Consider the following 15,630-nt stretch of genomic DNA (forward strand, 5'->3'; position numbering starts at 1 on the left):
CCTTCATGGAAAAATGTTTGCAGTTGCCTACAGAATGCCAGTTGTATCCGGGCATGCATCTCTTTGTCTGAAACAAATCAACAGCCACAAATATCTTTCTCAGGGCTCAAACAATATGGAAACCATATGGGGAGAGTTAGGGACTATATGGAGGACGTGTAAGGAGTTCCCAGCAAAACTTCTGCAACATAGGTGAAAGAACTTTGGCAGCACGGGCCAACACACACTGAGCAATTCTGAAACAGCAAAGCTGATCAGTTGTCATGTGCCAATGTTGTGAAGATCTTTGAAATATACATGAAGGACAGTGAAACTATGAGTAGGCATTGAAGTATGTAACATCCATGTCTCATCATAAAACATGGAAGTTGGAGGCTTGCTGCTTCCGCGTTGCCATCTCCTTCATCAAGCGAGGTGGCGCAGTGGTTAGTATACTGGACTCGCAGTCGGGTGGACGACGGTTGAGTCCTGCGTCTGGCCTTCCTTAATCCAATGAGACTGATGACCCCCAACTCCTTCCCCTCTCTCAGTGTTCTGATTTCTGTTGGCCTGGCTATCCACCTGGTTTCCTGTATTGCTTGCAAATTTGTTCCTTTTGTCTGTTCTTTCATCCTTTTTGGCATTTAGGTCCCCACTTGAGCTTTGACCTCCACTGCTAAATTTCCTGTTTCTAGTGTGAGCCATATGGGGAAGAATTCACTCCCTAGCATCTACGATGTGGATTCCTCTCCCCCCTTCCTTCTCCTCTCCCTTCCCTTCTCCCCCTTCCTCTATACTAGGTCACCAGGACGTGTAGCCAGTTTGTGTGGTGGGGCTGTTACGTACCCACATGGCTGAGCCCCTGGACAACACAGGGATCACACTACTGGTACCTGAGCTTTTCCCTCCCCATGTATGCCTAGGAGTGGTTCTTGTGTTCTTAGAGCATAGGAACTCCCAACAACGGCCTCTGTGCCAGACGGCCCTTGCTGTGACTAGGTGGTGCCCATGGGGAAAGCCCCTGCTTGGAGTGGGTGGTATCAGGACAGATGCTTAGCACATGAAGTGTATCAAGCTGCAACAATTTGGCTGTTCTCATACGGCTGTCTCTTCGAATGGTGAGGGATCATTGAATGCTGCTTTGTATGACCTGGCAACCTTCCCTTCACTGGCTACACCATGGGAGGAGGGCCAGGCTCGCAGTCTTGGGATGAAACCCTTTCCCGTTACCTCATCTGTACGAGGATGGATGGGAACACATTCACCACTACAAAGCCATTGTTTTTCATGGAAAACATCGAGGAGAAGTTTGGTGAAGTGGAGTCTCTTAGTAAGATGCGGTCGGTCTCCCTATTGATCAAAGCTTCTTCTACCACCCAATCCACAGCTCTTTGTGCCTGTGATCTTGTTGGCAATGCCCTGGTGTCTACCAGTCCTCACTAATCTCTGAATATGGTCCAGGGAGTAATTTTTCGTAGGGACCTCACCCTGCAAACTGATGAGGAACTCCGGGTTAATGTGGAGCGGCATGGTATTCATTTAGTTTGACATGTTCGCAAAGATAACTGCACCGATATTGGCACCTTCATTCTAGCTTTTGATGGAGACACCCTCCCAGAGAAGTTCAAGGTTATGTGCTACAGATGATGTGAAGCCGTATGTCCCTCCGCCTATGCAGTGCTTTCATTGCTAGCATTTTGGGCATATGTCTTCCCACTGTACGGTGGACCCTTTGTGTGGTGACTGTGGCCACCAACTCCGTGAGGGAAGCCCGTGTTCCACCACCTGTGTGTGTCAATAGTGCTGACCACCACTCCCCTCGCTTGCTGGATTGCCTGACTTACAAGAGAGAAAAGGAGATCCAAGACTACAAGTCCCTGGATAGCTTGTCGTATGCTGAGGCTCACCAAAAGTATGAGAGACTCCATACAGTGTCACTTTCTTCAATTTTTGCCTCTGTTCCTTCATATACTCCTCCTCCCTTGCCCTTTCCCAGCCCCATCCCTCTCCCCCCTTCTTTGGCATCTGCCAGTGATTGGGCTCCCTCCCGGGACTCCTCTCACCGGCGTCTCTCAAGCCAGAAGACTCTTATCACCACTCGGTAATGAGGTACACCATGTGTGCACCCCAAGGTCGCCCACTCTTTCGGTTCCAGATCTTGCAGAAGCCTGTACTCCCCCTGTGCCCTGCCCTCCTCCACCTTAGAAAGAGAATAAGAAGAAACATAAATCCCAAGACAAGGTGCCCCCGGTACCCCTGGAGGTGCCATCTCCCCCTTCGCAACCTGAGTCTGACATCTTATCTGTGGATGTCACCCCATTCTTGTCGGTGACGACTACTGACCGAGTGACCTGACCTCATCCTCGGCTTCTTCATGTCTACGTTGGATTCTCGCCACACAATCATCCAGTGGAATTGCAACAGATACCATAGTCACATACTGGAAATGCAACGTCTTGTCTCCTCCTAATCTGCATTCTGTCTTTTTTTCAAGAAACGCATTTCCGTGCTGACCACTTACCAACATTTCGTGGTTATTGGCCATTCGGTCGGAACCATGCTGTTTCTGGGGTAGCATCTCGTGGGTCTGTGCTTTGGTTTGCTCCGATGTCATTAGTGACTGGATCCCCCTAAGTACCAACTTAGAAGCGATAGTGGTTCGACTGCAAACGACTCCAGCAATAACAGTTTGCAATGTCTACCTCCCTTCAGGTACGCCACTTTCTTACGTTGCACTGTCTACCTTAATCCAGCAACTCCCACCCCCATTTCTCCTCCTTGGGGACTTCAATGCCCATAATTGACCAACTTATCAGGGACTTCTTTTTGTGCCTCCTCAATATTGCTTCCCCTACCCGCTTCAGTGCCACCCATGGCACCTTCTCTGCTATCGATCTCACAATCTCCTCCCCTGTCCTTGTGGCCTCCCTGCATTGGTCATCCCATGATGACCTTTGTGACAGTGACCACTTTCCAGTGATTCTATCGTTTCCCTGCTGCTGCCAGGCAGACAGGCCCCCATATTGGGCATGCTGGAGGGCCAGTTGGCCTTTATATGCATCTGCTTTGAACTTTGTCATCTTGGTCTCGAATTCCATTGATATAGACATGCAAGGCATCTCTGCCACTATTCTTCATGCTGCTGGCACTGCTGTCCCCCAATCCACAGGTCCCTCTCATCATCGACCGGTACCATTGTGGACCAAGGATGTCGCTGTTGCTGTCCAGGACTGCCGATGGGCGTTGCAGAGATTTGACACCTTTCACAGACCAACCTCCTCACTTTTAAACGTCTCCGTGCTAAGGCTCGTTACCTGCTTAAGCGGAGTAAAAAGAATGCTGGGAGCTCCATGTTCCTCCCTGGGGTCATATGCCTCTCCATCGCAGGTTTGGTCCAAGCTCTGTAGCATTCTGGGCCGCCAGCGACGGTAAACTGTTCAGAGTCTGAACCTCCAAGGTGCTGTATGCGCCAGTCCATTGGTCCTCGCTGAACACCTTGCGACAAACTTTACAATGGCATTGTTGTCCTGTTCCTACCCTGCTTACTTCCTCCGGCAGAAACGCAGAGTTGAACAGATCCCCCTTCTGTTTCATCCCACACCACGGTGAGCCCTATAATGCATCCTTCATTGAAAGGGAATGGGTGCAGGCTCTTAGCTCTTACCGAGCTAGGTGGCGTAGTGGTTAGACACTGGACTCGCATTCGGGAGGACGACGGTTCAATCCCGCGTCTGGCCATCCTGATTTAGGTTTTCTGTGATTTCCCTAAATCGCTCCAGGCAAATGCCGGGATGGTTCCTTTGAAAGGGCACGGCCGACTTCCTTCACCATCCTTCTCTAATCCGATGAGACCGATGACCTCGCTGTCTGGTCTCCTTCCCCAAAGCAACGCAACTCTTAGCTCTTCACGAGAGACAGCCCTAGGCCCCGATTCCATCCACAACCAGATGATCCAACACTTGGAAGTTTCCTAGAGGCAACAGCTCTTCAGGGTCTTCAACCACATTTGGCTCAAGAGTGCTTTTCCGTCACAATGGTGAGACAATATAGTTATCCCCGTCCTTAAACTGGGAAAAACCCAACGTCTCTAGACAGCTACTGCCTAATTAGCCTGACGAATGTACTTTGTAAACTGCTCGAAAGGGTGATCAGCTTCAGATTATGTTGGGTACTCGAATCTCTGGACCTTTTGTCCCCACATCATTGTGGCTTCTGGGCAGGGCGATCTCCAACTGACCATTTACTCCAATTTGTATCAGCCATCTGACAGGTTTTTACTCACTGCCGGCGCCTTGTCATGGTCTTCTTTATAAGGCGTAAGTCATGGCTTGGCGCCATCACATTTTAATTACCTTTCATGACTGGGGCTTCTATGGCCCCCTTCAGATTTTTATCCACAGGTTCTTATCTCACTGGCTCTTCCAGGTTTGAGTTGGCACTTCACTCAGTGCCCCTCAGATTTAGGAGAATGCTATCCCACAGGGTTCTGTGCTAAGTGTCACACACTTCCTCATTCCCGTCAATGGACGTGTGACCTCTTTTGGGCCTCTTGCTACACCAGCATTGTACGTCGACAACGCTGGTGCAGCTCCTACTCTGTAGTATTTGCTGAGTGCCAGCTCCAAGGCGTCATTCGATGGGTCTTTGTGTGGGTCACTGCCCACAATATTCCCCGATCCAGAATTTTATTTAGGCAACCAGCTCCTCGATGTTGTAGCTCAGTCCTGTTTCTTGGGCCTTATTTTTGACAACAAGCTGACATGGCTACCCCACATTCACCTCTTAAAAGACTACATGTATGTGGAAGCTTAATGCTCTCCAACACTTGGCCTACGCATCTTGGGCTGCAGACCATTCCACTCTTTTTTCTGTTTTTACAGTGCTCTTGTCTTGTCCAGACTAGATTACGATAGTCAGGTTTATGGCTCAGCGGCTCCTTCCACTTTGTAACTCCTTGACCCTGTCCATCATTGTGGGGTGCATCTGGCTATTGGTGCCTTTCGCACTAGTCCTGTTGATAGTCTCCTCACAGTAGCAGGGTTTCCCACTCTACACATTTGACAGAGCCAATTCCTTGTTTCTTACACAATTGCAATTCACCAATACCCTGACCATCCTGTGTATCCTGTGCCCTTCGCCAATGAGGGATGTCTCCCTCCCAACACCCACCCACTGGTGGGATTGCCAGTTGGCATGCGTCTCACTTCTCCCTGTTGGGATCTCCATCTCCACTCTCTGGACTACACCCCTTGTCTTTCCTCCCATACCCCCCGCCCCCCCCCCCCCCCCCGCCCTCCCTCTTGGATGGTGCTTAGACCACAGATTAGGACCGATCTATTCCAGGGTCCTAAGGTCTCTGTCGCTCCTATGGTTTACCGGCATCTTGTATGTGCCATCCTTGCAGAGTTCCAGGGTGCCATCACCTTGTACACTAACGATTCTAAGACAGTCGATAAGGTGGGATATGCTTTCACGTTTCCTACTGGCTTTGAACACAATTTATTGCCAGGATCATGTAGTGTGTTCACAGCAGAGCTTCTAGCCATTCACAGGGCTGTCCTTTCTGTTTCTCAGCTGTGGAACGTGTGAATGTTGTGGGCCACTTGCATCCTTATGCGCATGATGTCTTCCTCGATGGCAGTTATATCTTCCAGTAGGGTAACTGTCCATGTCAGAAGGCCACAGTCTTCTTACAGTGGTTGGAGATTCAGATATGTGTCTCAGTCACCAGATTCACCTGATTTGAAGCCTGTGGAACTTGTCTGGGATGCTACAAGGCACCAACTCCACACTCACAAAGCACTGATTCATAGTTTGTGGCAATTGTGTTATCAGTTTGTAGATTACTAGTGCCACATACCTTTGAAAACCTGCCATGGTCTTCGTGTATCCATACCAAACAGAATTGCTGCTGTATTGAATTCAAAAGATGGACCAACACACTATTAAGCAGGTGTTCGTAATGTTTTGACATATCATTATACACTGTGCTCCTATTAATGCTGCTGCAGATAAGGACACTTGTTGCCACAGTGATGTCTTTCTCCAATATTGGCCAGATTGTAATGTATCATACAGTACACTCAATAAAACTAAGCTTATGTAAAATTTAAAAAAAAAAAAAAAAAAAAAAAAACTGTCATATTGGTGTCTAATATCCACTCCAATTTTCCTCACACACAGCGCCATTTGTTGTAGGCTTCATAACACCTAGCCAAAAGCTTTAACCAGAATGCTGTTCTGAGTCACCGTCTGATACTACTGAATTGACTTTATATCTCCAAAATGGTCTTCATTGAGGTTAGATTTGATCAATTGGGAGAGCATTAAGTTTACCAAATCAGGCAAGTATCTTTTGTCCAGATACTGATGCATACGAAGTCTTCTGTGTGTCAGCAAATGATGGCAAAGGATAAACACACGCCATTTCTGTTCACGTGGCCTCGAAACAGATAGTTGTCACTTGCAATTAAAGTGCTTCTTGTTTCTCATGCAAGAATTTTTATTTAATTGACTGTATACGGCTGCAATATTTGAACAGCTGGTGAAAATCACTTAACACACAAAACTGTGACTCACTCATGTACATGACCTTACATGCTGTTCTGGATTCCACCTACATCAGCGAGATATCAGATTTGTCAAGCCAGTTGGTGCGTTTGTATGAGGAGAATTTATCTGGCAAGTAGCTGAGCATGCAGAAACCCTGGGGCAAGCCAATGATGCAAATTGCGACAGGTGATGTGACCCAGAGAATGCTGTGATGTGTCTAGGCAGGACAAATGTTGTTGATGTAGTAGGGTGTCTATGACCACATAAAGGCAAGATAAAATAAACAACGGAAAATCCAGGTTGGGGTAATGACAATAAGGTTAGATTGCTGATCACCCTATAGGGGAGATGTTGAGTTGCAGATAAGCACAACAAAAGACTGTAAAACAAGTAAGCTTTCAGCCAAAAATGCCATCATCAGGATTAGCCCTTTGTACTCCGTAAGGCAGACACAAGGCAGCTCCATGCGCTCTTATTTAAATGGCCACCGCCTGGGCGGCAGTGCACCGCAGAGATTTGTGCGGATCTCTTTGTGGAAACAATGTGGCCGCTGGCCAACAATTGGGGTATACATTAAAATACAATGTGTGCTTTCATTCATATATTTATGTAAGCTTTTACGGTACAAAACTTTCCATTGTGTGGTATTTTTTGAAACACTCTTCAGGGTGGAGAGCTGGGTTTCGTGAGCATGTTTCGCAGTAATACACAGTTTCACGCCTGCCACCTTTTTTTTCTGTCTGAGCACACTGCACAATCCTTATGCTTGTTCCCAGGAAGCTTGTTGATAGTGTGCAACTTTCCATTCAAGCGTTCCTCGTCATCAGAAGTTGAACGACGTCCTCGTTTCTGTCCTTGAGTTCTTTCTTCGGCAACTAATCCTCTTATAACACTTTTACGGAATGCTTTGTGAGGCGGTATTGTCAAGTTGTTTTTCTCACAGCGGTTCTTGTATAGTAAATAGTTGTTTACAAGTCCTACCTCCAACAGCCAGAAGTATAGTTTTCACCACCACTTGAGACTTTTCATTAGAAAACCGTAACTGGAAATAAAATGGTAAGATTGATCAACTCCACCCATCTTTGAAGTATAATCAATAATCACATTTGGTTTCTTTATTTCTTCCCTTTCCTTTCTGTTTCTCCTTTCTATAAGTGACACTGAGTTATTGGCTTTTGTAGAAAGCATGAGAACTGTTCGTTTATCTCGCCATGCCAGAACCATCATTTTGTTGTTGCGGAGGCATTTTATTTCATGCTTCCTTAGACACAGAGCTCCTTTCTTGGTTGCAGCTGGAAGGTTTTTGCGATTGGCCCGAATCGTTCCTGTGAGATGCATGTTCTGTTTCAACAGCTCGTCAGCTAATGCAACACTTGTATAAAAACGGTCAGTGTACAAATGACACCCTGATTGCCCTGTAGCATTTCTGATATTAGCAAGCAGCTGAAGAACCATTCTCTCAGAAAAATTCAAGTGTGGACAAATCAATGACTCAGTTGTTACAACCACAAAATAGGGTATCAAACTGCAGATATAACCATTTGATGAATCCGAAATTACATAAACTCTGAGTCCCCATTTTGTTGGTTTTTGAGGATTGTATATTTTGAATAATACATGACCCTTGAATGATACTGTAGATTCATCAGCAGCTTAATACTGATATTGTCGATAAATTTCGAGAAACATGCCAGGCAAGTAATTCAGTACATTTGTCACTTTACTCAGACGTGATTGAACATGACTGTTGACACGTGTAGCACTCGTCGGATTAGAAACGTGAAGTGCCCAGAAAATTTGCATAAATCGTCGGCACTAAAACAGTCTGGAAAGAAGTTGGATGATTGTAACCATTCTCTTGAAAAAAAGTCCTGCAAGTTCTTACACTTTTGTAATGCCATATTCAGTAGCACACCATGGAAGCGTTTCATTTCTTTCATGGTAACATTTCTCCAGTCCCACCATGCAGAATGTTGTGGAAGTGGTGTCACTTTATATATTATTGATGTAGCATACCTATTCGTTTCATCTGCTATTTGTTGAAATAGGTTATCTGCACAAATTAATTGAAAGAATCCGATGGGCAATGATGAAACAGAACTACTTTCTGTTATAAAACCACACTTTGATTCGTCAAAAGGAAAATCTGTGAAGTCAGTTTCAGTGTCGCTCCACATTTGCCACGATTCCTCTGCTGAATCCCTAGAAACATGCACATTGTCACTGTTTTCTCCGTCATTGTCACTCGAATTGTTTTGAAATGAATCACTATCATAATCAAAATCATTTTCACTCTCGTTTTCTCTTAGAGATTGCTCCAAAAGATCTAAAATCTCTTCCTCAGAAAGGACTGTACGTAAAGAACTATCCATTTTGAGCGCATGGACTTGACCATAATAATTACAATCTGACTTAACACAGCTGCTACTGTTTGACACTGAGTTAACACTAGTTCTCCTATATGGTGGCACACTGCAGCAATAATGCTTAGTAGACTCAAAATACGTCTGAGAGCTTCGAAAATTCATGTCGAATGAGGCTCAACATCGGAGTAAAACTAATTCCGCGATGTCGAGTGGCACTCGACATTGGAGTGGAAAGGGTTAGACAATTCTCTCGCTCTCTCTCTCTCTCTCTCTCTCTCTCTCTCTCTCTCTCTCTCTCACACACACACACACACACACACACACACACACACACAGACAGACATAATGAGTAGCAATCTATCTATTTCATAATACTGTCAAGATAAAACAAACCTAGCTTTGTGTTGTAATTTGGTCCAGTGTACCTTATTGGCCATTCAATTGTCCCCATAGCTTTGATATAACAGTGTAAACAATAATAAAATATTCTTGAGTTTCAAGCTGCATTGCCAGTGTCATCACTGTTGCTTAGTTCCACATCATATATGGTAATGTTTTGGCAGTGTGACCACTGCACCTGTTTCAACTGCCCAGTCACAGCATCCCAGGCCATAGTCAGCTGCAATCCACCATCTTTACTGAGGGTGTTGTCTGTTATTTTGATCTTTATTATGCTATCCCAGAAGTCAATGGTTTTTTAACAATAAAAGTGTCATTGAATGCAATCCTGTGCCTGTTTTCCAGTACATGTTATGCTATAGTTGATTTCTTGGGATAGCGTAAGCTGAAATATCGTTCACGGTCTGTGGTGCACTGTTCAACAGTATGGACAATCTGACTGACATGAAATTGTCTGCACCAACACTGTATTTTATGTATTCTAGGTGTTTTGAGGCTTACGTTGTCTTTCACAGGTTTCATTAGTTACCATATCTTTACTGGGGCCTGAAGACTGTGTCGATTGTATATCCCTTCAGGAGCCAGCTAATCTTCCCTGTTATTGAACCGCAAAATGCTAAAATATAGTTTTCTTCATGTCTTTTTTGAGGCCTTGTGCTTTTGTAGCTTAGGTGTAAGTGCTTGCAAAATTTGTGTGTAGTTGTAACTGTTGTCATTCCCAATGAGATAGTTTCAGCTTGATGCACCAAATTCCTCAGAACACACAGTTGATGTGCTGGGTGGTGGTAGCTGCTGGCATGCAGATACTAAATCGTGTGGATGGGCTTGCCGAAAACACTGTGATTGAGAGATTTATTGTGTCTACGCCGGACACACGAATCCACGCCGGACATCCACGAGTAGCAAGGAACGATCTTTCTCTACTTCCACATGAACTTTCTGTGGTTGTGGATGTTGTTGACGTGTTCCCGCAACTATTCCAGCTTTTCATGTCCATGAGGCCATTTGATGAAGTTATTGTTGCTGTAACGATGGAAACAACAAGGCTTTGTAGTAGCCGTGTCCAGGGTGGTCTACCCTGAATGCTCCAGAGGTTGACTACAACTGGAGTTAATGGGCTCCCTATTGTGGTGCCATCAGTGTGGTTGAAATCATTACCATATATGGTGCGGGAGTGAGCACCAGTGACATCACGTATGACGGTGCGGGTATATAAGCATGTTAGTAGCATCCAGACGTCAGTCAACCAATTGACAGTGGCAGATGAGATCTCTGCTGAAAGCTCATGGACAGTGAACCAAGTGACGTGGTTTGAAACCCGAGAATATTTTGCTAATGGATATGGCAACAAGAGCCTTCATTTGTATTATAAACAATGTTCAACTCTCAGTGCTCCTTACACTGACTGGCTGACTTCTAACCCGTGGTCATCCAGCTATGTGTAGTGTCACACAACTACTGGTTGTATTATCCTTCATGTCTTTCAGCTTGAACGCTGTCTGCTAAAGTATGCAACATGTAGTCAAGACCACTGTACTGAAGACTTCTGCCTGTAGACTGTTGCAGGAACTGCCTTGTGTGCCATGTATATAATGTACAAGGCATACATGAAGTCTGGGAACACTTTCAGTTATTTATTGCACAAGAGCTAAACAATGTACAGATGTCATACATATTGGATTTTGAAGAGAAACTCTGAAAGCTTTTTTTTTTTACAAACATTCAACATGTGAACCATGGGTTACTCGGCAGATGTCAATACTGTAATCGAATTCTTGCCGTACCCATCCCAGCATGGCATCGTCAACTGTGGCAGTCGCTTCTTGTATTCTCTCCCAGAGCTCTGCTATATCACGTGGTAGAGACGGTACATGCACCATGTCTTTAATGTGTACCACAGAAAAAAGTCACACGGAGTGAGATCTGGTGATCGGAGAGGCCATTTCATGAAACAGCTGTCCTCTTCCGTAGCACGGCCAATCCATCGATGTGGCAGCTCCGTGTTCGGGCATCCACGAGCTTCACGATGGAAATTTAGACAGGCATCCACGAGCTTCACGGTGGAAATTGTGAGGAAGCCCATCCTGCTGAAAGATGAATGGATTACATTTGAGCCATCAGCCATTGCTGCAACATGTCAAAGTAGGAATATCCAGTGACAGTGCTCTCAGCGAAAAAGAATAGCCCGTACAATTTTCGACATGACAAGGCACAAAAACATTTACCTTTTTGGAATCATGCTCAAATTCAGTGCGTTTATGCAGATGCTTTGTACCCCAGATTTGACAATTGTGCCTGTTTACTATCCCATTAGTGTGAATAATGGTTTTGTCGCTGCAAATTAAGCAATCAACAATGCCATCCCCATCCTCATTCAATTGTTGCAACTGCTATCAAAACTCAAAATGCTTGTCTTTGTTGTCGTCATGAGCTTCTGCACTAGCTCCAATTTGAATGGTTTGATAGACAGCTTCTGTTGCAGGACTTTCCACTCTGTCATTGGAGCCATTTCGAGTTTGTGGGATGCACAACACACAGGTTTCTTTGGACTCCTTATGGGTGTATCTATTATGCGCTCCACACTCACTTCACTCGCACTGGGACGTCCGCTTCTCTTTGCTCGACACAAGCAACCCTTTGTGACTAGCGCTATCAGCAAATTACGAAACAATGCTGTGGCAGTATACGTGGGGGGGGGGGGACCAACTTTCAGGGTTTCTCTTCAAAATGACATATGTATGATATCTGTACAATATTTGGTTCTTGTGCAATAAATAATTGAAAGTATTCCTGGATTTCATGTACACCCCGTATTTCAGCGTTGTCCCCATTTTTGTCCACAATCTCATCACTGTGCCATGTTTCTTCATAGATCTTGAATGTCTCATTATTTCTAGGTATGAGTGTAATGTAAAATAATTGATTTCATTGTGGTGAACTGGCCTTTGGCTCCCAATTAATTAATTTACGAAGCTTTTTCTGTAAATATACTGAGGTGACAAAAGTCATGGTATAGCAGTATGCACATACACAGATGGCAGAAGGCGTAAAAGGGCAGTGCATTGGCGGAGTTCACGTTTCTACACGGGTAATTCACATGAAAAAGTTTTTGATGTTATCATGGCTGTACAATGGGAATTAATAGATTTTGAATGTGGAATGGTAGTTGGAGTTAGACACATGAGACATTCTATTTTGGAAATTGTTATAGAATTAAGTATTCCGAGATCCACAGCGCCAAGAGTGTGCTGAGTATACAAAATATCAGTTGTTACCCTCTCACCAGGGACAATGCAGCGGTGGATGGTCTTTACTTAAAAAAGAGAGCAACAAAAATTTCAGTGCTAACAGACAAGCTACACTGCATGAAAGAACAGTAGAAATCAATGAGGGGTATATGACTAACATATCTATTAGGTGAGTGTGCCAAAATTTGGCATTAATAGGCTACGGCAACAAACCGTAGGTGAGAGTGGCTTTGCTAGCACCACCACATCGCCTGCAGCACCACTACTCAGCTCGTGACCACATCAGTTGGACCCGAGATGATTGGAAAAATGGCCAGTGAGGTGAGTCCCTATTTCAGCTTGTAAGAGCTGATGATAGGGTGTGAGTGTGGTGCAGGCCCCACAAAGCGATGGATCCAAGTTGTGAGCAATGCACTGAGCAAGTTGACAGTGACTATGGTGTGAACTGTCTTTACATGGAATGTACTGGGTCCTCCAGTCCAGTTGAACCGATCATTGACTGGTAATGGTTATATTCAGCTACTCAGAGACCATATGCAGCCATTCATGATGTAATTTTTGTGTTATGCAAAAAGAGATTGCCAGAGTTGCAACTAAAATGGGTGTTTATTTAGTCAGTTTCAGGCTATGCCCAGTGTCAAACCAACCAATTTTTTCCAAGTAGAATGTCCATCCAAAATAACAGAAAATTCATGTGTGTGTGGTCCCAACTACTTTTGATTATTCTAGTCGTGTTTGCCATATTAATGGCAGAAAGTAGTAGTGGCCACATTTCTTTCATCCATTTGCTCCTTCAAAACATTTACACATGTCATCTTTTAATTTATTTCACTATGTTTTAATGTGTGTAACTGTATGTACAGTGATGCTAAAAACCATAAAAAATAAGTTTATGTTATTTGGAAGTACAGGTGCATATCTTATACAGTATAAATGTTTATTTGTGATATAGATCAGTGCCAATGATCCTTTGCCCAAGACTGTCTGTGTACCTTGCATACAACGTTTGGAAATACATCATGAACTCATGGAGCAGTTCACGTGGGCCAGAAAACGTCTTGCAGAATCAGATGATGGAAAGAAGCGTACAAGAGTAAGTTAGGGTTTGTAGAATTTTACAACTTGTTTCTACATGTTATTTAGTAGTACTGATTGTAAAAGTAGTAGCAAATATTTTCTTTGCTTTAAAGTATTGACTATCGTAGTTCACCTAAGTCATCTGGGGAAAAGAATTGCTTTGTTGTATAGAATGTTTTTCTCAATGACTTGTAAATTTTTAGTGCTTAAATCAAAGTCTTTAATGTTGTAAATAGATGATAAACATTCAAATTAAAAATCAACATGCTGACTCAAAGAGAAAAGTTCTGCTGAAGCAATACCTTAGAAGTATTAACTGGCTGAGCAAATGGTATCAGGATTTTAGAGCTGTCTCTGGGAGAGATGAGAACAATGTGGATGAAACCATCGTCGTGGTAAGTATTTGAAAGAAGTGGGAGACAGATAATAGAGAGGATATAGCTGGTGGGCAACATGATCATCGAATCAGAAAGAAAAGTTACAGTGGTATGAAAGGTGATGACAAGAATTAAGGATCTGAAAAGCAGGACTTGTCTAGATTGCAAGCAAACTCAAAAAGGACTACAGAGGTGTACTGATGCTGGATACATAAGGAATTTGGAAGTTACAAAAAAAATTCAGACATCCTAAAGGAGGACAGAGCCAACTGCTGAGTTTATTAGGGATGTGATTCAATGTTCTAGAATTGGAGATATTATGGACAAGATAAAAACATGTTGGCCAACCCAAACAAATGGCCAGCCATAGTTCATTTACACAGCTAATAATATATTATTATGCATTTGAAACATCACTGGTTTTATTGATCTGAATGGGAGGGAGGGAGGAGGGGAGGGAGAGGAGGGGGAGACAGATGACCACTGATATTACGGAGAGAATGTGATTATGCAATTGATGAATAGAATACACTTAAATTTTAGATTATCTGGATCTTTGCCAAAGGCTGTTTGGCAGGAAGATTGTCAATGCAGAAACTGTAGTACTTAATTCCAGTCATTGTGTTCTATTCACCATTTGTGGTTTCTCCTTTCATTGAATAGCAATCTTTTTATTTTGTTCGTCTTCTTTTCTGTATTCTTGCTTTTTTTTTTTTTGTGCAATATACTTTGAAGAATGGATTCTTCAATACATCCTGTATGTCTTTCCACAACCTAATTCGTTCATTTCTTGTTTACGAAGAACAGTACTGAGAATTCTCTTCTGTTTGATTTGTTGTCTGTCAAGTTTGCGTTTTTGCCATTTTAGTCATTTTATGTTTGCTACATGAACCTTCTGTTTCTTTATTCTCTTTATATCTCTGCATTACTTTGCTCTTTCCTCCTAGTCATTCCTGGCTTTTGCATCCTTTTCAACACACATCATCTTACAGTTAAGTGAGGTCTCATATAATTAAACACAGAAATTTGTATTGTTGTCAACAGTTATTTGACTGTTCCAGAGTTCTATTGAAAGTTTTCTGTGGCTTTCTTAAATAGCTTTTTGTGACTACTGAGATGAGTTTTAGGTAATTTTTCAAGATTCTTATTTCATGTACAATTTACAATGATTTGGCAGATGACAACCCATATTAAGAATAGATGTATTTCCTTCTGTGAGTCATTCCATGAAAAGTCAAGGAAGTGGTTTTATCCCCCATCTCAGATTTAAATGAAACTTTGCATGGTAATAGTCCACATACAGATTAAGAAAAAATCCGCATATAGATTAAGAAAAATATCCATTCTATTAAAATATGTTGATCCATTTGGAGAGTTATGCCCTGTGAAGTTGTCAAAAATAGCCAAAAAATGCCATACTGTAATCATTTCAAATTGCTGTTGCAACTCTCCTAATAAAGTTAAAATGATGGGATAGGTATCTTTTGCAACATTTTTCATGAGTGTTCTTGTGATGTATAACACAATATGGCTTTGAGATCAAAATTGGTTTCCAAATTTACAAGGAAGTTTAACTTCTTAATTTATCAAAAAGCACATTCAAAAAATTTTCAATGAATTGTGTACAACACT

General features: G+C 43.2%; 1 protein-coding gene across 1 annotated transcript in view; it reads left to right on the top strand.

Annotated features, from left to right (window-relative positions):
- LOC126479805 (uncharacterized) overlaps positions 1–15,630 on the top strand; it is a 61,185-nt gene that overhangs the window by 10,214 nt on the left and 35,341 nt on the right. The window contains exon 2 of the mRNA XM_050103815.1: positions 13,497–13,637. Coding sequence (XP_049959772.1) covers positions 13,497–13,637 — 141 coding nt within the window. The remainder of the gene's footprint in view (positions 1–13,496; positions 13,638–15,630) is intronic.

Source organism: Schistocerca serialis, chromosome 1 (genome assembly GCF_023864345.2).
Source record: "Schistocerca serialis cubense isolate TAMUIC-IGC-003099 chromosome 1, iqSchSeri2.2, whole genome shotgun sequence".
In the NCBI taxonomy this organism is placed as follows: domain Eukaryota; kingdom Metazoa; phylum Arthropoda; class Insecta; order Orthoptera; family Acrididae; genus Schistocerca; species Schistocerca serialis.